Below are 25938 nucleotides of genomic sequence, written 5' to 3' on the forward strand. Positions count from 1 at the left end.
TCACCTGAACCAAAGACATCAAAAAAGCATTTCCAGTAGCATATGTCAGTGAGAGAAATCAGTGCCACCATAGAACAAATACCATTTTAGTTACCTGTGTAAATGTGGCAAATACATTTCAAAATTCTTAATAAAGTGATAGCAATTATGATATAATGATAGTACAGTAAGGGAATAGCTTCTTGGAATTACTGCAGTGGGATAATGATAGGCTGAATTTTACCATATTAGGTATAGAGTAAAAGATTCTAAGGCTGCTTCCCATCTTAGTAGTAATAATGTTATATTCTAAAAGTAATGTCTTTTATTTTTTTCTAACAGATGCTGTAAGAGAAGTGAGGAAATATTCCTCTACTCCTATCATTGAAAAGAGTTCAGCCAGCAAACCTGGTTCCTTTGATCATATTCAGATGAAACTTTTTAGGTCTCAAAGAAATCTTTACATTTCTGGATTCTCCTTATTTTTTTGGCTGTAAGTTTTTAAAAAGGCATAATTTTTTTTAAAAAATGACGTGTTTATTTTTATCATTTTGCCTTACCTATACTGTAGGTTTTTTTTTTTTAATATTCTGATAGGCTTACATCTTCATAAAATTCAGATGATATACCCAAATAACATGTAATAGTTATGACTTGTAGGTTTGATAGTCCTGCAAGATCATACATAATCTGGCCTCCGTTTATCTCTAGTGCCTTATTTTATACTATTCTCTTAGGTATATGTCACATTCCACCCAGACTTTTATGTTTATTCATTTCTTCTTGTGAAAACTAGTTGTTTGATTTCTACTATGTAACTATTTCTCCTTCCTACTTCAGGGTCTTCACTCCTGCTTTTTCCACTGTCAAAACATGCTGCTTTTTTAATTTTTAGATGTTTAATAAAAGTACATACAGTAATAAAATTTGAAGATAAGGCTACAGATAGCATAGCCTCCACATACTAAAACAACCAGAAATTTGTTATGGTTATTTACTTTAAAACTCAGTTGTAGGGGGTTCAGGCGGTAGCACAGTTGGTGTGAAGCACAAGGACCAGTGCAAGGATCCCAGTTCACCCCCCAGCTCCCCACCTGCAGGTGGGTCATTTCACAAATGGTGAAGCAAGTCTGCAGGTATCTCCTCTCTCTAGTTCTCTCTGTCCTATCCAGTAACAGTGACATCAATAACAACAACAATAATAACCACAACAACAATAAAACAACAAGGGCAACAAAAGGGAAAAAAAAAAAAGCCTCCAGGAGCAGTGGATTCCTGGTGCAGGCACTGAGCCCCAGCAATAACCCTGGAGGCAAAAAAAAAAATTCAGTTGAAGCTATTATCATTGGCTTCTACTCCTAGATTCACAGTGTTTAGTTGTCAGTTGCCCAAGTATCTATACATTTATTACATTAACTACATATACTTGTCAAATAAACTAGTATACCTCTCCATAGGAGTGTCTCCTAGGTGAAGGAAAATTTATTTGTCTGTTTTTAAAATATCATTTATTTTATTCTAATTAGAGGTAGACCAGAGTACTGCTCAGTTGTGGTGGCTGGTACCAAGGATTGAACTTGGGAATTTCGGAGTCTCAGGCATGCAAGTCTGGTGCAAAATTACTGTGCCATCTTCCTGACAAAACACACTTCTTCTTTACCCTCTTTCGCTGACTAACCTCTCTCTCTCTCTCTCTCTCTCTCTCTCTCTCTCTCTTTATAATTTCTTTTTTCATAGAGCCAGGGCCTTACTCTCAAGCAGTTTTCACTGCTCACAAATGTGGTACTCACAGGGCCACATTATCATCATCATCATCATGATTACTACTATTCAGAGAGTTTCCCCTGGTTCTTTCTTTGTGCACTAGGGGTTACCCCTGGCTTTGTGCATGGCTAGCATATGCTCTTGGTGAGCTCTTTAGCTCCATATCTGATAACTCCTCATCTTTCAGTCCTTTTCTCAGGGAAGACTCTAAGCCTCATCCTCCCAAAGTATGGTTTGCCTTCTATTGTAGTTACATAAAATTTACATATTTTTTCTTCCAAGCATTATTCACTGTTGTAAGTAAATACTGCTTTAATTCTTGCTTCCCTAATCTGTAAACTCGTTGAGAACAGGGGCTTTGCCTCATTTCCTGCTCATTTTCCAGTATCTAGTGTTGAACACTTAGCAGTTCTTGAAGAAGTGTCTTGTTAAATGAATAAAGACAATGACTACTACTTCTAACAATAAAAGTTTCCCATAAACAGATGTAAGTGAACAGCTCTTAAGCTTGGATAGTCACATACAATGGACTTTAAGTAGTAAAATGACAACCAAATGACAACCAAAAAAGACCTCTCTCAATGGCCCTGCCACCTAGTCTGACATTCTGTTACTGCCGATCTTGGCTAAAGGCCTCTCTACAGAGAAAATAGTTAAACTAATAAGTAATGATGAACCTGTATTCCAAATACTAACCTAATAAAGATTTCAAAGGATTGAGACTGATTCAAGCTTGTTTTGACTGGCAAACTTAGATTTAAAGAAAAAAATGTGTCCTCTTTAGAGATCACTTCCTTTCACAATACCCATGGCTAACTGGAAGTCATTGAAAGTGACTGTTTTGAATTGAAGCCATAGTTGTTGATTATTACTCTGATTTTTTTTCTTCCTAGAGTACTGAGACGTCTGGTTACTCTCATTACTCAGTTGGCAAAAGAACTATCAAACAAAGGAGTACTTAAAACTCAAGCAGAAAATACCAACGAAGCTGCCAAAAAATTCATGGAAGAAAATGAAAGACTTAAACGGGTATTTGAATTTCCTTTCAAAATTTTTTGTAGGTGTTATTGGTATTCTCAAAGAGACTGTATTATTTTTTGTGTCAGAAAGATCATTTTCATAATTTATAAGCAAAAAATTACCATAAACCATAATACTGTTCTAGAAAATATTTGTTTCAGAAGTACTTTATTATCCTTTAGATACTTTTTAAAAAAAAAAAAAACTTCCAGCCATAGTAGATTAATGCCATTGGGTCTATTATCTGTGATTTAAGCAGAAACTAATACTCTGGTAATAAGAATTTTAATTCCTTTCTTTCTGTTAGTTTTACTTTAAAACCTAAAGCAATGTTTTATAATTTCCTTTTCAGTTAAATTACTTTTTTTTTTTTTGCCACCAAATTTATAGCTGTGGCTCAGTGCCAGCACTACAAATCCACCACTACCAACAGCCATTTTTTTGCTTTTTTTTTTTTCTTTCTACTTTATTTTTATTTCACAGGATAGAGAGAAATTGAAAGGGATGGGGGTATAGAGAGAAAGATAGATACCTGTAGCTCTGTTTCACCACTCATGAAGCATTCTCTCAGCAGGTGGGGAGCAGGGGCTCAAACCCAGATTCTTGTGCATGGTGATATATGAGCTTAACTGAGTGCACCACTGCCCAAGCCCCTACTTAAATTACACTTTAAACCTGTTTTGTTTTCAGTTTTATAGGGATTATATAGGAAAGAAAGGAAAGTAGTTTGTGTTAGGTTAATGATTGCATATAGTGTTTGTTTATTATGACAGATAATAAGAGAAAGGGAGACAGGAGCGATGCCTATAGTACTGTTCCACTACTTCCACCCCTACAGTTGGAACCATGGGCTTAAGCCCAAGCTCTCATACATGGTAATGTGAGCACTCTATTGGGTTACACCACCTTAATCTTTTAATTTGGTGGTACTGCTGATAATACTTCATTAAGTAATTTATTCTGGCCTATCATGCTATTCAGGGAGAGTGTGAATCAGGTACTAATACTTTCTCCATTAGATTAGAATATACGTAGAAAAAGAAATAATACAAATGTGCTTTAAGTATTTTTCTTTTTTTTCTCTCATACTACATCAGTTGCTAAAAAAAAATTTTATCTTTTTTTAATTTATTTTCCTTTTTGTTGCCCTTGTTGTTTTTTACTGTTGTTGTAGTTGTTATTGTTGTTGTTATTGATGTCGTCATTGTTGTATAGGACAGAGAGAAATGGAGAGAGGAGAGGAAGACAGAGAGGGGGAGAAAAAGTCACCTGCAGACCTGCTTCACCACTTGTGAAGCGACTCCCCTGCAGGTGGGGAGCCAGGAGCTCCAACCAGGATGCTTATGCTGGTAGTTGAACTTTGCACCACGTGTGCTTAACCCACTGTGCTACCACCCGACTCCCCTATTTATTTATCTTTATTTCGTGAGCGAAAGTGGTCAGCACACCACTATGGATTACATGATCCCAGGGATTGGACTGTGGGACTCAAGCATGCAAGTCCTGCACTATACCTGCTGAACCACCTCCCTGTCTGCCATGTTTTTTCCCCTTAACTTTAAAATTAAGTGTCAGATCTCATAGCTTGAGCATTTTTAGTTCATATTAAGCCCCTTTAGACTTGCTAAATCCACTTCTTAGAATAATCAGACTAGGGAGATAGCATAAAGTCTATGCAAAAAGCCTCTTGTTCCTGAGGCACCAAAGGTCCTAGGCTCAATTCTTAGCACCAGCATAAGCCAGAGCTGAACAGTGCTTTGGTTTAAAAAAAAAAAAAAAAAAAAGCCTGGATTGAACCTGGGGCTTTTGAGCCTCAGGTGTGAGAGTCTCTTTGCATGGCCATTATAATGCTTCACTGTTAATTATAAAAAGTTAATTACATAGTTAATTATATAAAGTTAATTATAAAAAGTTAATTACATAGTACACATAAAGCTTTATAAACTTACTTAATAAGGTAAAGCTAATTTAAAGAAATACTCAAAACTCATATTTTACTTTTACCTGTTCTACCTAAGTCAAGCAGACAAAATATTAGTAAAGAAGCAAGAGCTCTAAACAAGATAAATACTTTGGACTTAACAGATATTTTCAGACTTCTTCACACTTGAAACGCTGAACCTACATTCTTCTCTAGTGCACATTGAACATTTTCAGGAACAAATTATATGCTGGATCACGTAGCAGCTATAAAGTGATGAATATTAAAATCAATCCTATGGGCTAGTGGTGGTGCACCAGGTACTATGCACAAGGATGTGGGTTTAAGTTCCCAGTTCCCACCATCAGGGGGGAAGCGTCATCAGCAGTGGAGCCTCCTGTGGCTCTGTCTTCTTTCTCCATCTCTATTTCCCCCTTTCCTCTCAATTTCTTTCTATGTCTATAAAAAGAAAGAAAGGAAAAAAAAAAAAAAAAAAGGTGAACCATACCAAGCATCTTCTCAGTTCACAGAGGAAATAAATAGTAATCACTCACAAAAAGAAAGTTGAGGGGCCTGTGTGGTGGTACACCCAGTTTAGTGCACATTACCATGCATAAAGACCTGAGTTCAAGTCCCCACTCCCGACCTGTATGGAGGAAGCTTCACAAGTGGTGAAGCAATGCTGCAGATGTCTGTCTCTCTTCTTCTCTGTCAATTTCTCCTGTACCCAATAAATAAATAAAATATTAAAAAGAAAGTTGAAAATGACAAAAACATATGTAGACTTAACAACATATTACTGAATAACTATTTGGTCAAGGAGAAAATTAAAGGAAAAAAACATTTTTTGTTAATTCCTGTAAGATCCAGGAGGTAGCTCAGTTGGTAGACGGTACGCTGCACCATACACATAAACCTAGGCTTACAATGGGCAATCTTCACAAGCAGTGCTATTATATTTCTCCTCTATGTCCTTTCTTTTCTTTTTTTTCTTTTTTTTTTGCCTCCAGGGTTATCACTTGGCTCTGTGCCTAAACCATGAACCACTGGTTCCTGGAGGTCATTTTTTCTATTTTATATTTGCGTATAGTAATCATTTTTATATTTGGATAGGACAGAGAGAAATTGAGGGGGGGAGAAAGATACACACCTGCAGACCTACTTCACCACTTGCAAAGTGACTCCCCTACTGATAGGGAGCCAGAGACTCAAACCCAGATCCTTACTGCAGGTCCTTGGCACTTTGTACTGTGTGTACTTAATCCAGTGTACTATACCACCCAGCCCAAGTAAAATAAAGGAGTCTTGAAAGTGGTGAGATTGCACAGCTCCAAAGCCCCAGCTAAGCTTTACTGGCAGTAAAATAAAATTTTCTTTAAAATTCCAGGGAACAAATGAAAATGAAGACATTAGCTGTCAGAATTTATGAGATACAGCAAAAGCAGGGCTGAGAGAAAATAAGAAAAAATAAATAATCTGTTCTCATAGGAACAGAATTTTAAAATGCATCTTTTGAGTATGTTGTAACCAGCATCTTTTCAAGTAAAGTTTTAAAGAATACAAATTTTTAGAGAGAGAAAAAGATGTTATTTTTACTTTGTTTTGTTCTATTTTAAAAAGGCAGTGATACATAACTAACTAATACTTTTCCCTTTGTAGTCTTGAAAATCAAACTATTGGTATTTCAAAGCAAGAAATAAGTCGTGCGTGTGTGTGTGTGTGTGCGCGCGCACGCACGCGTGTGTGTGTGCGCGAGTGTGTTAGCAACACAATCAACCTCCTTTTGTACCTTAATTTTATTTGCTTCATTTTCCATCCTTTGATCTTATTTTACAATGGGAAAAACAAACCAAAACCTTAAAGGTTTGATTAACATTTGATGGCTATGCTCAGAAGCACACAACCTTTGTAATTTTAGATATATCTTGTTTGTACCTATCTTGATTGTAAATTGTTCCACAATGTTAAGTAGTGAATTGTAACAACTGCTAAAACAGTGCTTCTTCCTTTACTTATTTTTAGTTGTTTTCCTCCTGTCCTTCTACTCTAGGAAAATGAAAAGTATTCTTATAAAGTTTTGGTAACATTATTTGTCATATATGTACTTAAGTTGATTTTTTTCTCTAAAATACCTTTTGGGATTTGGGCGATAGTGCAGCAGGTTAAATGCAGGTGGCGTGAAGCACAAGGGCTGGCATTAGGATCCCAGTTCGAGTCCCCACTCTCCACCTGCAGGGGAGTCACTTCACAAGCCATGAAGCAGGTCTGCAGGTGTCTGTCTTTCTCTCCCCCTCTGTCTTCCCCCTCCTTTCTCCATTTCTCTCTGTCCTATCCAACAATGACAATATCAATAACAACAACAATAATAACTACAACAATAAAAGAACAAGGGGCAACAAAAGGGAAAAAATTAAAAATTTATAAAAATTAAAATAAACACCTTTCTTAATTCATAGCAGGGACCTTCAAAATTGTTTTCAGAACCAATTACCCTTGCAATGAAACTTATTTCACAATTCCTCATTTTTCCATTCCCCTCAATTTCTCTCCTTCATTGATTTTGTAACCATTCTTTCCACGCTCTCCTAGTTTCCTGATTCATATGTATCTGTAACCCAATCACATATCTTCAGCGATATACAGATATGCCAAACTAAACCAGAACATATTGGGCAGAACATAAATACTGTCAATGCCCAAAGTATATACATAACTGATCAATAAAAACCATGAGTAAGAATGTCAGATATGACTTGTATTTCAAGATATTTCAGGTTGGTTTTGCTGCAGTAACTAAGGATGAAATTGGTCTTTCCTTTCTCTCTCTAAGACACATTCTGTAATGGAAACTGTTACCCTGAGATCCAAGGTACTCAGATGCTAGTCCCATCCATACTAATAATCAGCATGTAAACCTGGTGCAAGTCATTTTATAGATTCTGGAGCTACAGGTTATAAATAATTAAGACAGTTCAAGGCAGTGCTTCAAATGTTTAACAGTAATGCATTATCTGATTTCAGTCTTAGCTCCATTGGGTTGGTTCTGTTATTTCTGAATTTTATAGATGGAGGAACTGGAGGCACAGAAGGTTTAAATCATTTACACAAGAATTACTATTCAGGGGCTGGGCATTGGTACACATAAGAGTACACACAATTCACGCCCCTAAATCCAACCCACAGGGGGCAGGCTTCACAAGAGATCAAGCAGTGCTACAAATCTATTCTTTCCTCCTGTCATTATTTTTTATTTATTTTTTAATATTTATTTATTTTCCCTTTGTTGCCCTTGTTTTTTTTAATTTTTGTTGTAGTTATTATTATTGTTATTGATGTCATCATTGTTAGATAGGACAGAGAGAAATGGAGAGAGGAGGGGAAGACTGAGGGAGAGAGAAAGATACTTGCAGACCTGCTTCACCACCTGTGAAGCCACTCCTCTGCAGGTGGAGAGCCGGAGGCTCAAACCAGGATCCTTAAGCCAGTCCTTGTGCTTTGCGCCATGTGCTCTTAACCCACTGCAGCTACGGCCTGACTTCCTTTTTTTTTTTTTTTCACCAGAGCACTGATAGCTCAGGCTTATGGTGCAAGGGATTGAACCTGGGACTTGGGAGCTTCAGGCATGAGAGTCTCTGCATAACCATTATGCCATCTACCCCTGCCCCTTTTCCTTCTTTCATTCTATCATATATATATACACATATATATATATATATATGATAGAATGAAAGAAGTATGTATACTTCTATCATATATATATGTGTGTATATGTATACTTCTATCATATATATGTGTGTGTATGTATATATATATACATACACACATATATATCCTCTCAATTTTTCTGTCTCTGTCCTAAATAGTTTTTTTCAATCTTTCAACTGAGATATTAATTCAAACAGTCTGACTCTAGAATTCACATTCTAATGTTATTTTATGCCCTCTTCTCGTATGCAGAATCTACAGAATGACTTATAAATGATGCCTAAGGCCCCTTTCTGTTCTGATATTTAGTAAATAACTAATTACCAAAGTCCAATTAACTTTTAGTTCAACTACTCTAAAATTATTGTAATCAAACTTTACCTTTTGCTGTTTTGGTTTGTGTACGTTTCTTCCCTTTTTCTTCACTGACCATGATGAGATATAATAGGACACTAAACAATGCTAGTAGCTAGTAGCTGCTGAATTTCAGACTCTGTGGTTGTTGGTTTTTCTCCAGCATTAAGTTACACATAATAAATTTGGACAGGCTTACAGGCTCAGTAATAAGAGCTTATTCACAAGACCAACACAGATCCAACTTTTCCAATTCAATGGGATAATAATTCAAGCAATCAGTGTAAACATTCTTGCAACTCAGTAGTTTTCTTCCAACTTGAGTAGTCACTGGAGACTGTATGAACTTAATTCAGTACAAAAACAACTAGGTTTGTTTTTGAACTTGAGGAAGGAACTAAATAATATAGGTATGGAGAAATACTTTTGCTTTTACTCTTTGAAAAATTGTTTTTCTTAAGTATTGAAAAGTTAAGGGTCCTTCAGTTTTAATATACTCCTTCCTCTTATTTAAGATTTTTTTCTTGAAATTATGAAATACGTTTTTAGAGATTTAATTCCTCCTGAGCTTCCTATTCTGTTATGATACTGTATTTAATCTTTTGCTACAGTTTTTATATTCCTGTTTTATTCTTTCCACTAAATTAAGTTTCTTAAAGCAGAGCCCTCTTACATAGGGTTGGAGAATGTTGCTGGGGATTAAACTTATAACATCAATACATGCAAAACATGTGCTTTATCATTGAGTTGCATCCTAAACTCCCCTTATTTTTTACCTGTTACAGCACCAACCCTTGTATTGAATAATATTTGCATGTAATTAATGCTGAATAAAACTTTTTGAGTTATGTTTATTGAATTTACCAGCTTACGTTAGTAAAAAGAGTCATCCTTCAGTAGAAATTCTTCTCGGTGTCTGTTTAAAGTTCTTCTGAACTGCTGTTTAACCTGAATATAGAAGCTGCGAAGTTGCTACCAACCTGTTTAGTAAAATAAACCATAGCAATGATACTTAAGTAATTTTTATTGTTAATAATATATGTCATTCTTGGCATCTGTAATTAAGGTTTCCTTAAGATAAGTCAGCTTTTTAATTTAATTTTTTTATTATCTTTATTTATTTATTGGATAGAAACAGCCAGAAATCAAGAGGGAAAGGGGTGATAAAGAAGGAAAGAAACAGAAAGACACCTGCAACACTGCTTCACCATTCGCAAAAGTTTCCCCCTGCAGGTGGGGACTAGGGGCTTGAACCTGGCCCCTTGCACATTGTAATATGCGCACCCAACCAGGTGCACCACAACCTGGCCCCTCAGCTTTTAAATTTTATTAGCAAAGCTTGGATTTATACAGAAATACTATTATTTTTATTCCATGGTATATTGATTTTTAGACACACGTCTTTATGCAGCTCAAATTTTCCTTACCTAGCAGATGTAAACATTTTTTACAGCCAGAATAAAATGTAAATATAAAGGCCATTGAAATGGATTAATTTAACAATGGTAATTTGGAAACTACTCAATGAAAATTAGGTAAGATTTTCCAAGCAGAGATATCCTTCCTATTTTCTACCTAGTGATCCTTATGCTAACAATACTGTTCTTTTATGAATTTATCGCCATATAAACAGGCTGAGTAAACAACTCTGCAATTGAAACATGGTGACATTCCAATTAATTTTATCCTCAAAAATTTTCTTAGAATTACATATCACACACTTGAGTAAAAAATATATATTTATTTACACTATTTACCTAAATACTTTTGAACATATAATTTAATCATAGCCCAGACAGAAATTTTTATTATTTATTTCAAAAGCTTTCCTTACTCCTGTGATTATTACATCAGTGAGTGTTTAGATGTTTTCCTCATACTTATTTGTTTCTGGCTTGTTGAGATTTTTTTTTTTTTCCTGAGTTTCTGTCCAGGTTTATTTGTGCTATCCCCTTTTTTGGTTTGACCATTATATTTGGTGACTTTTGAAATTTGTGTCCTGGGTGCTACCGTTCAAGTATTGTGTTCCTTGACATAGGCAAAGCAGTTTCTTTGAGTTTTGAAGGGTCCCTCTGTCACCTATTTTCAATTTACTGATCACACTTGCCAGGATTGACTTGTGTCTGAGTGAGTTAAGAGTTCCCAGTTGTAAATTTTGACAGTTTTGGTTTTTTGTTTGTTTTGCTTTACCTCAGTCCCTGGGGTGAAGCAGCCAGCTAGTAGCTCTTGTTATGCCATGGGGATTTTGGCTGTAATTTACCTCCCCCACCCCCAAAGCTTTGAGGGCTTTTTGGCTATATGTAGATTTTTCACTTAATCATTCACTCTGATTAAGAGAGAAGACAAGAAAGAGAAGATAAGAGAGAGGGAGTTAAGAGAAGAGAGAAGGCGGAAGCACAGAGGGTTAAGCTCACATGGCAGGAAGTGCAGGGACTGGTGTAAGGATCCTGGTTCCAACCACCCACTCCCCACCTGCAGGACAGTCGCTTCACAGGTGGTGAAGCAAGTCTGCAGGTATCTATCTTTGTCTTCCCCTCCTCTCCATTTCTCTCTGTCCTATCTAACAACGACGACATCAGTAACTACAACAATAAAAAGAAAACAACAAGGGCAACAAAAGGGAAAATAAAGAAATAAATATAAAATTTAAAAAAAAACAGTGACTCAGAAAGAAAAATGGTGTGGTTATACAATAGGAAGGGACAAATTGTGGGTGGAGCCTAAATTCTCTCCCATGTTGTCCAATACCTAAATAGAGATTCTACCATGAATTGGATTGACAGCCAGTGGTCTCAAGAGATGAGCTCCAAGTTGAGCTCCAGATTGCTGTCCTTGGTCTTCTCCTGCCCCAGTAAATGTGTTCAACTGTTTCACTTCCGGTTTAGAGCCAGCCATAACCAAGTACAGCATTTTGCATTAGGAGAATCCACTTTTCCATCCACTGGCGACACTTGTCTGTACTGAACTGTGGCTTAGGGAGTTTCTGAAGAAATCCTGGTTGTATTTTATTGAGTTTTCAGATTATTTTTCTTTTTTTTTTTTTCTAGTTTATCAAGAGCGTGATCTGAAACAGCTTCTACTCCATAGCTTCACCTCCAGAAGTCCCCCTTATTATTTATTTCAAATATGTCAACTACAGTAAAAAGAAGTGTCTTTTTTTTCTTTGTATTTGCCCAATGCCAGCTTTCTGTTAGCAAAAATACATTGTGGAATCATTAAGATACTGAAAAGAGCAAGAATAATACCAATAACTTTAAATGAATTATTCAGCTTGTTCCCTAGTAGAATCTGTATTGCAATCTAAGCTCATCTCTCTCTTTTTGCCATAGATTTTGAAAAATGGTAACAAGGAAGATGAGAACATTCTAGAAGCAGAAAATAAAAAACTAGTAGAAGACCAGAAGAAGTTGAGAAATGAATTAAAGAAGACTTCAGATGGTAACTTGATGTGCATAAACAAAAGTAGAAGGAGTAACATGATATTTTGTGCTGTTACACTTTACTGTTTTCCCTTAAACAAAACTAATGGCTAAATGTTCTTCTGACTGAAATACCAAGAATGTCTTATTTATAAATTCCTCCTCAAATATCAAGACAAAACATTATTTCAGCAAAGGAAAACATGCTCTGTTATACAGAAAAACATGTAGGTGCTTCAGATCTGTGTTGTAAATACAAATGTACCTGCCTTAGCAAAAGAACTATGATCCTGAAAAGTTGCTTATAAACACATTTTTGGAAAATAGATCAAATTTTCCAACAACATACTCTATCAAAGAAGCGCTATGTAGAGGGAGAGCAATTTTGGTTACAAGAAAAAAGACTACTTGTCTCAGTCCCTATTATTTTCTACTTAATATGAAGAAGACACTCCGTGTGAGAAATGGATAATCATGGTCATCAGTACAACGCACCTAGATACTGTGTTTGATTTGTCATGCACACTGAGGGTAGCTACAGTCTTTTCCTCTCTCTGTCTTTGTCTATCTGCTGAAGTCAGAAAATCCCAGTAAGCGCTTTCTCTCTCTCTCTCTCTCTCTCTCTCTCTCTCTTTCTGCAGGATGGATAAGTATAGATTTATAGATGTGATGTCCACTGTGAATGTCTCATACCAAAATAAAGTACAGTGAGAACTCTAGTTAGGGCATCCTAACTCCATTTCCCTGAATACAGCTATTCCCTTACATTTTATTTCTTTAAAAAAAAAAAAGTCTTGTAATAGTGTTTTCTTTCCTCTTGGTCACAGAACAATTATTATTGCCTGCAGGCACATAACATGGAAAAGTAGAAAGCCCAGTGTCACCACAAGTAAAAGTTTGTGGCTTGACCCCTAGGCAATTTTCCTGTATTTAATAGATTCTTATTTATTGATGTTGTCCAGACACTAGGGCCTCTTAGCCAGTCAGACTTACACTAATGATTGATGCATAGGCCTTCAATTTCAAGTCTCTTCCACTACTTTATGTAAGCATTAAGTTTAGTTAACATTCTGTAACTGAATTAAGGACCTACTTTGTGCTGTTTGTAAGTTTAGATTTTAAAAAATAGGCCTTGGGGCTAATGATTTAGCATAATGGTTATGCAAAAGACTTTCAAAGCCTAAGGATCAAAGTCCCAGGCTCAATCCCCAGCACCAACATAAGCCAGAGCTGAACAGTGCTCTGATTTCTGTCTGTATCTTTCTTTCTGTATCTTTCTCCTTAAAATTAGTTAATAGGTGTCTATATAATAGCAATTTTCTGTAAGGTAACTTGCCACTACTATCTATTTACATTAAGTAGTGTTTCTTTCAAGATGCTTTTTGATTTAGATGAAAGTCCTGAAAATAACTATTTCTATAACAAATCTATAGGATATTAAATGAGATAAAAAATATTTAGACATTGTTTAAAGTGACAAGGAATTACTTAGAGGTAATAATTTGAAAAAATAAGTTACTCTTCTAGACAAAGTGGTATATTATGTGATTGATATAGTATCTCCCCAAACTCAAAGCCTTTCCATAGTTGGTACAATTTTCTGTAATTCTAAAAGATTGGAGCATAATCAGGAAGTTTTAATATTTATATGAAAGTAAATGTTTTACCTACCCTCTACACCAGATATTTCAGAAGAAAAACAGTCATCTTCTGTATTTTCTTAACATAAAATATGCTTCATATCCTTTTGAAGAATTCAAGGAGGGACTGGGAAATAGCTCAACCATAAAGCACACACTTTACTATGCATAACATCCAAGCTTCAAGTCTCTGGCCTCCATATGGACTCATTATACAGAAAGAAGCAGTGCTGTGTTGTCTCTCATCCTCTCCCTGTTTATCTCTCACTTTTTGTCTCATCATCTATCTGGAAAAATAAATGTCTACCAGGAGTAGTAGAATTAAGCAAGTGAAGCCCTAGCTAAGCCCTAGCTGGGAGAAAGGAAAGGAAAGAAGGGAAGGTGGGGTGGACTGTTTCCAGTATGATTTCATTAGCATGGGGGGGGGGGATCTTGTCTGCTTTTTTCATATCTCTAAAGGAACTATTTTGTAACATTATGAACATAGTGGTACAAAAATTAAATATAATGGGGTATATGTATGCCATGTTATACCTGTTTTAGCCTCTATGTAAATACTAAATTAGAGCATGTTCAGTAACTAAATGATTTGATTTCCTTTTCAAAAATTTCAACCCTGAGATACTTTGAGCTTTGACTTCATTTTCTAAAGATTTATTGCCTGATTTGTTCATTTTTATGTGAAAAAGGCCAGAGCACTGCTAAACTCACTTAGTGGTAGAACCAAGGATTAAACCTGGGACCTCAAGGATCTTAGCCTGGAGATCCTGTGCTCTTAACATCTAAGAACCCTAACTTTTACATCTTAAGTCTGAAATATGACTCTAAGCTCAGTACTATTTGAGAATAATATAAAGGAAGAACTTTTTAGCTGGCAGTTGATGTTTAGAAAAAAATAATGCTTTGATAACACAGGCATTGTGTTTATAATTTGATAACGAGATAACTTCTGTGTTTGAAATGTAGATTACATAGGTACTTTGAAAATGAATTAGTGATAGGGCAAAAGCAGATTTTACTTATTTGAATGCATCCTATTTGGTTTTTGTGAAGTGTAGAATATTTTATGAACTCATTTACCCAAAGCTATTATTTTAGATAACGTTATTAATTAATGACCTTGAAAAGAGCATGGCTCCATTTCTAAAGGAACTATATCTTAGACTCTTTCTGTTCGCTTATACCAGGTTAATTCACTAAAGCAAAAACTAATAAATTAGCATAAACCTATAGGATAAGACTTGGATAATTCAGCACATTGCCAAAGCCTATACAAGTTTTTAACTACTACTTCAAGTTCTGACCAGAATTAGTAAATTACCTGTGCTTCAGTACAGTAATATGACTTTACTGATTCAAATGAGAACCTGCATGTCCTAACATAACTAATTTATTCAAGTGTAAAGTCTAACTTACTCAAGTGCAAGGACATGTTTTGTTATTTTTGATGATCTATTTAACAATAATTCCTATGGTTCAGTGTGCAGCTTAATTGGGAAAGAGTACTGTCATGAAAAATAAGAGTTTAATCTTTAAACAATTTATAGAGCTTATAAGCTCTCATAATAAAAATAGATCGGGTATGTAGTAGAAAACCTGTGATGACTTCGAGAGATATTTCCATGACAACTACCAGTATTTATGTTTACAACAACTTGGTATTTATTCTTAGAACTGTACAAAGTATTCAATTATTGTATGATGCTAAGCAGTTCTAATAGTGGTTATGATTAAAAAGTGATTGAGTTACATGTGGATATAACTTGTTATTCCTGTGGGAATATCATTATACCTATAACATGGTATTTTAGAAGGAGCCCTCAGGACTTCCAGCCTTTCAGTAAAGGTTGGATGCTAGTATATTTCACACACATAGAGAAAAAGAACTTATAAAAAAAAAGTGACTGGTATTAATTTCTTTTTAAATTTATATATTATTTATATTTATTTATTTTAGATAGAGACCAAAAAATGGTTGAGAGATAAGAGGGAGATAGAAATAAAGACTGTCTTTCCAGCAGAGTCTTAAATTAGGTTATCCTGTGGCACCTGAGCAAGCGCTAGCACAATAATGTCTTTCCCTCTCTCTTTTTCTACCTGTCTGTCTAAATAATAAAGAGGCTTAGAGCAGTGAAATGCATGCATGTGAGGTCCTGACTCTGCAAAATAAATTAATAATCTAAGCTATACACAACAGAAATGGAGTGGGATGGGTGGATTGAAGCAATATGAAATAAAGTAAGTGATGATTGAAACAATAAATAAAATGTAGGCCTTAACTCACCTGTACCTCAGAGTATAGGAAAATGCAAATATAATTACAATTAAATTCACAACAGAACCAAACAAACGTAAAAGAAACCAACATTGTATATGTAGAAACTTTTCAGATTAAAAATGTTTTCTCCTGTTATAATTTTTGTAGCTATTGTACATTGGCCAACTTTAGCTGTCATGGCAATGCCTTGACTTTTTTCCTCTATTTCTGGCAGTGGTTAGCTGATGTCTGCTATCTTTGGTAGAAATCATATTGACATAATACATTTGCATATTGCATTAGTCTCACCAATTTCTACTGTATAAATCTTATTTTGGCACTTGGAAGTCCATAGAAACTTCTCACCTAGTTGTATGTCATTTTCCATAAATATTTTGACTTGCTAATTGATGCTTCAACACTAACGGGAGTTATTTTCCATATTAGCAAATGATTCATGTGCTTCAAAAAGTTCCTAATAGCCAGGAAATAGCCTAGTTTCTAGTTAAATATGGTCAGTATTCTCAACAACTATCTCAACATTTTTATAAGGGCACTGGCAAGTGAGAGTATCTCACTTTTGCAGATGAAAAAATTGAAATAGTAACTTGGGCCAGCTGGTTGCACACTTGGTTGAGCACATGTTACAATGCGCAAGGATCTGGGTTTGAGCCCACAGTCCCCACCTGCGGGGAAAAGCTTTGCAAGCGGTGAAGCAAGGCTGCAGGTGTCTCTCTATCTTTCTCCCTCTCTGTCTCCCATTACCCTCTCTATTTCTGGCTATCTCATCCAATAAATAAATAAAAATAATAAAATTTTTAAAATTAAAAAAAAGGATTGGTAACAGGTGTCATTTAAAACATCTTTGCCTAACAATGTCTTCTCAATATATGCTGTTTCCAAAATAATATGATTTCAAAGTAAAAGAAGCATAGTCAGGTATCAGATAACAAGTCTATATAATCTGTTAGTCAAGAAAGCTGTTTCATAGGAAACAGAAATTGTCCAAAGCACAATATTATAATTTTTATAAAACAAGAGATGTAGAAAAGACTTGGAAATATCACAAATTCTTAGTAACAACTTCTCTAATTATCATGAATTCAATAAAATAGTAATAACTAAGTTTATTGATATTCATTGAAATACAAGTAAAATATTCTTACCTTGAATATTCTTACTAGTTCATACCTTCACTTAATAAGTATCAGAAAAGGCAGAATTCAGGTTTATTTTTGTTTTTTGATAGAAACAGCCAAGCAGAAAGAGTGTGAAAGAGATCACAACACTGAAGCTTCCTTCAGTGCAGTGGTACACAGGCTTGAACCTGGATTGCTAACATAACAAAGCAGCACAATATCCAAATGACCCCAGATTCAGATAATAGAAATATAGAAAGAACATGACAAAAATTACGGGGCTGTGCTATCCATATGACCAGCCATTAACTACACATAGCTACTTAAATAATATTTGAAATGAATTAAAATTAGATGACATTAAAATTCAGGTCCTTGATTGCACTAACCTCAGTCAAAGCTACATGAAGTTAGTAGATATTGTATCATTGGGTTGTCAGAAAATTCATGACATATTTTTTCTGGTTTTCTAAACAAAAATACATCATGACTTCCAACAACCCAGTAGATGCACAAATAAGAGACATTTGTTTGACAGCACAAGTATAGAACACAACATAGACAAATAAATTTGACAGGAATGTCTAGAAAGTACCAATAGAAAAAAACACTTGAGTTAATAGTGTGGGTGTGTATGACATGACACTTCTTAGGTATAGAGAGGAAAGTAACTAAAATGAAGACGGGGGTCAGGGGGGACCTTGGAGAGGCAGATGGGTCTCCAGATGTGATACATTTTGAGAAACATTCACTATCACTTATATTTGTATGTAATTGGGATGCATAAACCTGAATTTAATTATAAGAACATACCAAAGAAAACCAAAATGAAGAACATTTTAGTAACCTATACTCTTTATTTTTTAATATATTATTTATTAATATGAGAGATAGGAAGAGAGAAAGAACCAGACCATCATGGCATATGTGCTGCTTGATGTGGTATTGATCTTGGGACAATCATGCTTGAGAGTTCAACACTTTATCTGCTGCCCCACCTCCTGAACCACTAAACTGTAATCTTTAAATGTCAGTATCACAAGAGATGGGGAGAAGAAGAAGAGATTAAGAAGGCTAGGAAACTATTCCAAATTAAAGGAAACTAAACACACATAACAGCCTAGGGAAATAGCTCACTTGGATAGTGTGTTCCTTTGCCATATGTGCAACCTAGGTTCAAGCCTGGCCCCCACTATATCGAAACTTTGGTGCTCTGGTCACTCTCTGCTTTTCAGCCTTCTCTGTCTCCGTCTAAAAAGCTTTAAAATATATAGAGAAAGAGTGATGACAATTAAGTCTTTATTTGTCATCTGAAAGTGATTGGTTTACTAGAAGTGAAAAAAATGATTTTTTTTCTAATGGCATAATTGAGACAATCGCCAAAATTGGGCAAAAGATAGTAGATTGCATAAAAGCATTATACTGATGTTGCATTTTCTAAATCCAGTAACAATATTTTTGTCATGTTAGATAATACCTTTGTAAGAAATACTCAAAGAATAAAGGGGAATATTCTGAAACGATTGAAGAAAATAATCTTGTGTATATATATATATGTGGGGAAAGACTGTAATATCAAATGTACTACATTAGCAATTGGTGAATTTGAGTGAGTGCTACCCTCGAGTTCACTGTAAAATTTCTGTAAATTTGAAATTATTTCCATGTAAAAAATGTTTAATTCTAATTGTTGGTTCTTAGCCCTCTCTAAGGCTCAAAATGATGTGGTGGCAATGAAGATACAATCAGAGAGACTTTCAAAAGAATATGACAGACTCCTAAAAGAAAATTTGGAACTCCAGGTAGGTGGCATCTACTTACAGAGCCTAAATTCTTGGGAAAAATAATTATGTGAGTCAACCAAGATTTTATTATTCCCAAATCAAGAGAATGGACTTTGTCCTGCCTTTCTTAAATGATAACCTGATCAGTAAGCTGAGGAGGTACCTCAGTGGGTAGAGTACAAGATTTTAACATTCAGGGCCCCAGGTTAATGCCTAGTACCACATATGCCAGAGTAGACCAAGACTTTGGTTTTCTATCTCTTTCTTCCACAGACACATTAAAATAATCTTTAAAAATGAATGAGAAAGTTAAATTTGTATGTAGAGGGTAAGGATTTAAACATTGCATGAAAATATAATAATACAGGAAAATACTGGCATGCTAGCATAACTGCATTCTAGCTTTATTGGCTTTTTATTTTATTTTATTATTATTTTAACTAGCAAAAGAAGTGGACAAAAAAAAAATACACCATTTGAAAAACAAACTGGTTCTGGAAAGGTTTTCTTATCATTTGGAATGTGTGTAATGTGTATGCCCTAAGAGGCCCAAAACTAAAGTCAGACATCATATTACTCTATTACGCTTTTCTAAACATCTTAGGACAAAGCTTTGGCATTCAGTTAAGTGATTTACCTCCAAAGTTGATTTGAAAGATAGAAATAGGGATGGGGAGGGAGTCGGGCAGTAGCACAGCGGGTTAAGAGCATGTGAAGCAAAGAGCAAGGACCTGTGTAAGGATCCCATTTGGAGTCCCCAGCTCCCCACCTGCAGGGGCATTGCTTCACAGGCGGTGAAGCAGGTCTGCAAGTGTCTTTCTTTCTCTCCCCCTCTCTCCTCTCTGTCTTCCCCTCCTTTCTCCATTTCTCTCTCTCCTATCTAACAACTATGACATCAATAACAACAATAACTACAACAATGAAAAACAAGGGAAACAAAAGGGAAAATAAATAAATATTAAAAAATTTTAAATGTTTAATATATATGGATGGGAACAGCAGCTTATTGTTAAAGCCACAAAATCAAAGACCTTAGGTTTTCATTTTCTTCCCCTCCAGTCTAGCAAGAGTTAGTTCCCAAAATTCACCCAAGTTAGACTTCTTTTTCTTTTTCTTCTTGGGCTACAAGCACTTATCCTGAGTTAATTACCCTGCCACCATTAACAAAATGTGAAGAGAAGGCTAAGGAGAGACCATTCCAGAAGCAGCCTTATTCTGCCTCAGATGGAAGGCCTATACTCTTTAGCTTTCAGCCTTGTTTATCCTTAGAATATGTCAACCTATGGTTATGCAAACAGACTCTCATGCCTGAGGCTCCCAAGTCCCAGGTTCAATCCCTCGCACCACCATAAGCCAGAGCTGAACAGTGCTCTGGTTAAAAAATAAACAAAAACAAACACAAATGTGTCAACCCTTGGACTTTCAGTCAGGGCTTATTTGGATATTTGCTTATTTGTTTAGCAGTCAGTTTATGCAGTTATTTCATTCTATTAGAAGTCGTACTTCCAGGACTTAACTTCCTTCATCCTTGTGACAGGCACTATATTCTGAAGTTGACAGAGGTGGAAGAATAATTCTAATATTGCATTTGTTACACTATAAACAGGTTATGCCTCACCTCTGCGACTTACATCCTTATCTGCAAAATGGAAACATTGATGGTATCTGGCTTATTAAGTTGTCAAGAGAATGTATAGGTTGCTTTGCTTTGTGCCTGACTAATAGTGAAGACTCAAGAAATGCTAAATGTTGTTGCTATAATTGTCATCATCAGTATTAGTTCCTCTAAAGAAGTTTTGCTGAAAGAATGACTTACTCTGACTCAGCCACGTTGGCCTTGATTTAGAGCCAGAAGGAGCATTCCAAAACATACTTGTAATCGGGTATTGCCAGATAAGTTGTGTTTTGACTTAACTATCCTATTTTGGCAAGAGGAAGAAAAAGGGGACTGGACAGTGGTGCACCTGGTAGAGTACACACATTACCACATGCAAGGACCCAGGTTCAAGACCCTGGTCCCCACTTGCATAGAGAAAGCTTCATGAGCAGTGAAGTAGTGTTGCAGTTGTCTCTCTTTCTCCTTCATTATCTACCCCCCTCAATTTCTGTCTCTATCCAAAAAGGAAGAAAGAAAGAAGAGAAGGAGGACGACTCAGAGAATGTTAGAGAACCCCATGTAAGCCACTCCCAAACACTAAGAGCTGAGTTCACATGGTCTAGAGTAGATTAGATTTTCAGCAAGGTCATCCTTTCTCCATCACTAAAATAGAGATCCAGGAATTTTCTGGTGTCATCATGGCATGATGAGATACATACCTTCAGCCCAAATCCTTTCCTTCACACAGTCTTCAATTTAAAGTGTAAAAATTCATGATAACAAATGTAGAAATCTTTGATTCTCCATTGTTTCTTCCAAAAGTACTTGGTAAACCTGTTTCTCTGAAAAATGACCCCATTTATGGGCCCAGGAGATGGCTTAGCATTAGAGTACCTGCTTTGAATGTGGTGCCAGGATTCAAATCTTAGTTGTGCACACAGCAGTGCAGGCACCCTGAGCTATCTCTACAGTTCAAAAGTAACTGTTAGTTTTGATATTCACCCTTAGAACTCTAGTTGAAAAGCAAAAGATAGCTGTGGAATATCTACAGTCAAAGACTGTCTCTAATTCCCCTTTGTTCAGCTTTACTTCTACTGCCAAACCAACCTTAATAAATAAATCATATCTCAACTTACTTATGATTTCACTTAGTTGAATTACTTTAATCATAAAATGAAGGACTGTTAAAATATTAAGGAAATAAAGGTGGATGAGGGGAACGTCTGTTTCTTTAATCCAACTTTTCATCTTTTAAATTGGTTGTGGATTTCCCCGTCTCATCTCCTCCTTGTTACAGGCACTAAATAAATATTAGAAAACTTTCCCTTCAAAATATAATAATGAATAATCTTTATCTTTCCTTGTTTGCCCTGGTTCTCTTCTAGAAGAGGGGAAAAAATAGAAACAACTAAGGATTATTGGCAGCAAAAACCCAGGAGTACCTGCCAGGATTTTTCTCTTTCTTTTTTAATTTTGGAAAATCACCCTTCACAACAATAAGAACTCCATAAGAGCTTTGATTTTTATCTAAAATGATAAGATAGACAGAAAGATGTGAAAGTGATCCCTTGATATTCAGAGTCCTTTACCTAGTCCAGTGTTCTGGTTTGGTTCCTTGAAGTCCATTATGGAAAGTACTCTTAAGAGCATTGGGGCTTAGACAAGCCCCTGGACAAGAACCTGATACATATAAGGAATAATGCTACAACCCTATTTTAGGATTTTTTTTTCCAGTATAGACTTTGACTTTCTGATTGTAAATGATATCTTATAATTTCCATCACATTTTCCTCCAGCTTTAAATAAAATAGTGTTCTTCATAAAATGAAGGGTATAATTTTAAAGACCAGTTCTATTAGCAGATATCCAAAGGACAAAAAAGAAAGAAAAACCATCTGGAATTTTTGTTTTAACTTTTCTTTTGCCAAAAAGGCTTAATTGGTTTTATAAGATGGAAATTTTGGATTCTGCTTTCCTGGCAACAATCTGAAATAAAAAATAAAGTAATACGAAGGGGGAGAAAGGAACTTATGAATATTATTTTCCTCTAGATGTTTTTTCAAATAAAGCCCACAGGTTGTGAAGAGGAAGCTAGTTCACCTGGTTGAGTATGTGCCTTGCCATGCACAGGACCTGAATTCAATACCCAGGGCTACATGGGAGCACCATAGCACTGGGGGAAACTCCATAGATGGTGGAGTAGTGCTGTGATATATCTCCCCCACCTCTTTTCTCTCTGTCTGAAATAAAAAATTAGCCATGAGACACCAGCAAATTAAAAAAAAAAAAAGTTGTATAGTTTATTTGAGACTTTATTAATCCATATTTCACATTTGATTATTTTCTTAACACATAAAAGAAAATGCTTTATAGAAGTCTTTGTCATACTGACTTCTTGTTCTTTTCTACAACTACCTAAATCATGTGTTTTTATGTTTTGTTTTACAGGATTATTCAAGAAAAGTTAGTAAGAAAGGCCTGTGAACTTTATGAAAGAAGATCGTGAATAGACCATTGTCAAGATGATAACTGTATTATCATGTTAGCCTCTAGAAATTTTTTGACTCAGTTAAGAAAAATTTACTGTAATCAGCCAGTAATTTTAAATGTTATGTAGGCTGTATCAATGACATTATTAACTGTATGTGATTTTTCAGATATACAATCTGTATTCCAACTCTTAAGAAAAAGATAAGCATGTTAAACACCATATTTACATCTTGATGATAATATATATAGTGGCTATGTGTGGATAAAAAGAATTCACTAGCCAGTTACTTCCAAAATTAAATTTTAATTGTACAAAAACCTTAATTAGCCTTAAAAGCATTGATGGATTTTCAGTAATAACAATATCCTCTTTAATCAGATGGTAAATTTGAAAATAGTATGTAATGTCAGCAAATATGTTCATAGACAAAAGCAAATGTGGATGGGTAATCATTATTAGCTATTATATTTATAGGTAGGGGCCAGACTGAACAATGACTTTTGTCTTTTCTATGGTTTATGCTAGTAAAACAGCTATGTTGATACTTGCATTTTGGTGCTTTGCTCCCTGCACCAGTTACACTGTCTTTGTTGGCATTTGTGTTAATTAGTAAGCATCCTGCCTTTTCAATTTCACCTGGAAAATGAGTTTACATATATTTACATAATTGCCATAGCACTGCATTGAAGTATATTTTACACCTATGTGGAATTCTTAATTTATAATCCCAAAAAAGCAGTTTCCTCATTGCTGTGAGTTGATAATTATACAGATATTACCTCAAATGTGCATATACTAGTGTTACAATTCTCCAAGATGTTTCTGTATTCTGAAAGCTAAATATTAAAAAATATTTTTCCATTGAGACATTCATTTAGTTTCATTTATAAATGAGAATCATATTAGTATGATTTGTTTTAACAGTACTAGTACTTAGACATGAATTTTTTTTCTGGTTTTATAAAAGCCTAAATATATGAGAAATAATTATTAGAATTTTTACTTTTGTGATTTGTGTTTCATCTTTTGTTGTTTTCATTTTAGCACCAATTTCACTCTTTTTTTCTATTGTAAAGTGGCTGGAATGAGCAAGAATACAAGAATTTCATTTCAGATAAAAGTCAGGAGTTATGTGCTAGAAAACTGACATGTAGGAGACATTTAACAGGAGTAAGGAATGGGAGTTAGACCATATGGGCTGACAATAGCCTAAATAACAAGGAAAGGGAGTGCTGACAGGGAGAGAAGTGAACAAATGACAGTTCAAAGTATCAACTGAGAAATATCAGAGTGAATGCTACATGGGTAAATAAATAGATATTAAGCATCTGTTATTCTGGCCTACTGTGTATAAATTGATTCTAATGATAGGATAGCATATAGAAAAGTGAAATGTAGCATTTTATAATTGGCAAAACTAAAATCTACTGCCATCTTTACCACTAATATAACTATATAATTTTCAACATAGTATTCAAACTTAAAGGCTTGCTTAGAAGTTTGAACACATGGATAGTTACACACAGAGCCAGAAAAATTTAATTATTTTAATGTCTCAGATATTACCTGAACCTTAATATATTGGTGGTAGAGCACAGGACTTGCATGCATGAGGCCTTGGGTTCAATCCTAGCATTGCATATGAGAGAACAAACTGCTCTAGCATTTCTCTCTCTCCCACAAAACAAACAAAAATCACTGAAGACTGGTGCTCTGGTCTTTCCTATGAAACAAATCTTGTTTTAAAAACTAGTATATAAATAGATGTAACTGTTACTTGCTAAACAAAATATTGCCTTCTATCAGGATTTGAACCCAGGGCTTTAGTTCCAGTGCCTGTTTACTTTATGACTGTAGCAAACTGCCCATTGGCATGCTTGTTAATTCTTTTGAATTGTTGTGATTTCTTTAATTAAGATTTACAGAATTGCTGATTTACAGAATTGTTATTACAAGGAGTGCTTGTTAATTCTTTTTTACTCTCCTCACCATGATTTATTTTTTAACAAATATAATTGTTAAAAATAAAGATGTATGCCATGGGTTTACTTATACTGCTTATTAAATATTGTTACTGCTCTGATATAACTCTTATGTGTTAAACTATTTTATAGATTCCAATTTAGGATTATTGTTCTTGCCCTGATCCATAAGTTATGTAGAATTTTACCAAACCCTACACCTACTTGCAAATCTGAAGGTTCAAAATCCCAAGAAGTACTTGAGAAGTTCTAGATAAGAATAGAATTCTCTGGAGTTTGGCATAAGTCATCTTCATTGCTTGTCAGGCTCTATTTTGGCCTTACAAGAAACTAAATTACCCTGAACATCAATTTAGAACAGAAAGTTTAATTTCTATGACACTGTTCTCATGCAATTGAAGATAATTTGCAAGTATGTAAATAACCTTGTCTGTAGTTCCTGTTACTGATCACTGGTTGCTACAAAGGTACTCCTTCCTCCTGTGACGTAGTCAGTCACTGTGATGCACCTGTACCTTTGTCTTGTTCTGCCTCTTTCAGTTGGTCTAATTCTGCATTCTCATGTTATTGTCCACTGCTTTCTCACTATTTCTCCCATTTTATGCTATACCATAACTGAGCAACCTGTTCCCAGCACTACTGACATGTGATACATCATGCATTCAGATGTTCACTACATAATGTGTAAATATACCAGTCTTTTTAAGCATTGTTTATAACATTAGTTATATAGTTAGCTTTTAGGAGTATAGTTTTACGTGTGCATGTTGTGTGTATTTGGTAACACTCATCACCAAAGTTCCAGTGCCAACAGAGACCCCCACCACATACCCCACTCACTTCTTTCCATTTCTTTGTATAATCACTTTAGTTTCCAGCCTAAGAA

The 25938-nt window shown here is 35.2% G+C and overlaps 1 protein-coding gene and 1 non-coding gene across 4 annotated transcripts in view; both read left to right on the forward strand.

The window, feature by feature from the left end:
• The window catches only part of BCAP29 (B cell receptor associated protein 29), a 41903-nt gene extending 16745 nt beyond the window's left edge, over positions 1-25158 (forward strand). For all 3 annotated transcript variants that reach the window (XM_016190494.2, XM_016190495.2, XM_060196401.1), the window contains exons 4-8: positions 322-472; positions 2637-2772; positions 12073-12181; positions 18900-19000; positions 23028-25158. In XM_016190494.2, coding sequence (XP_016045980.1) covers positions 322-472; positions 2637-2772; positions 12073-12181; positions 18900-19000; positions 23028-23063 — 533 coding nt within the window. In that variant the 3' untranslated portion in view covers positions 23064-25158. The remainder of the gene's footprint in view (positions 1-321; positions 473-2636; positions 2773-12072; positions 12182-18899; positions 19001-23027) is intronic.
• LOC132540106 (small nucleolar RNA U109) lies at positions 15549-15678 on the forward strand. The gene has a single exon (XR_009551365.1). It is a non-coding gene; the product is annotated as a small nucleolar RNA U109 (small nucleolar RNA).
• Positions 25159-25938: the final 780 nt, after the last annotated feature.

The sequence above is a fragment of the Erinaceus europaeus genome, chromosome 8, assembly GCF_950295315.1.
Source record: "Erinaceus europaeus chromosome 8, mEriEur2.1, whole genome shotgun sequence".
Lineage (NCBI taxonomy): Eukaryota > Metazoa > Chordata > Mammalia > Eulipotyphla > Erinaceidae > Erinaceus > Erinaceus europaeus.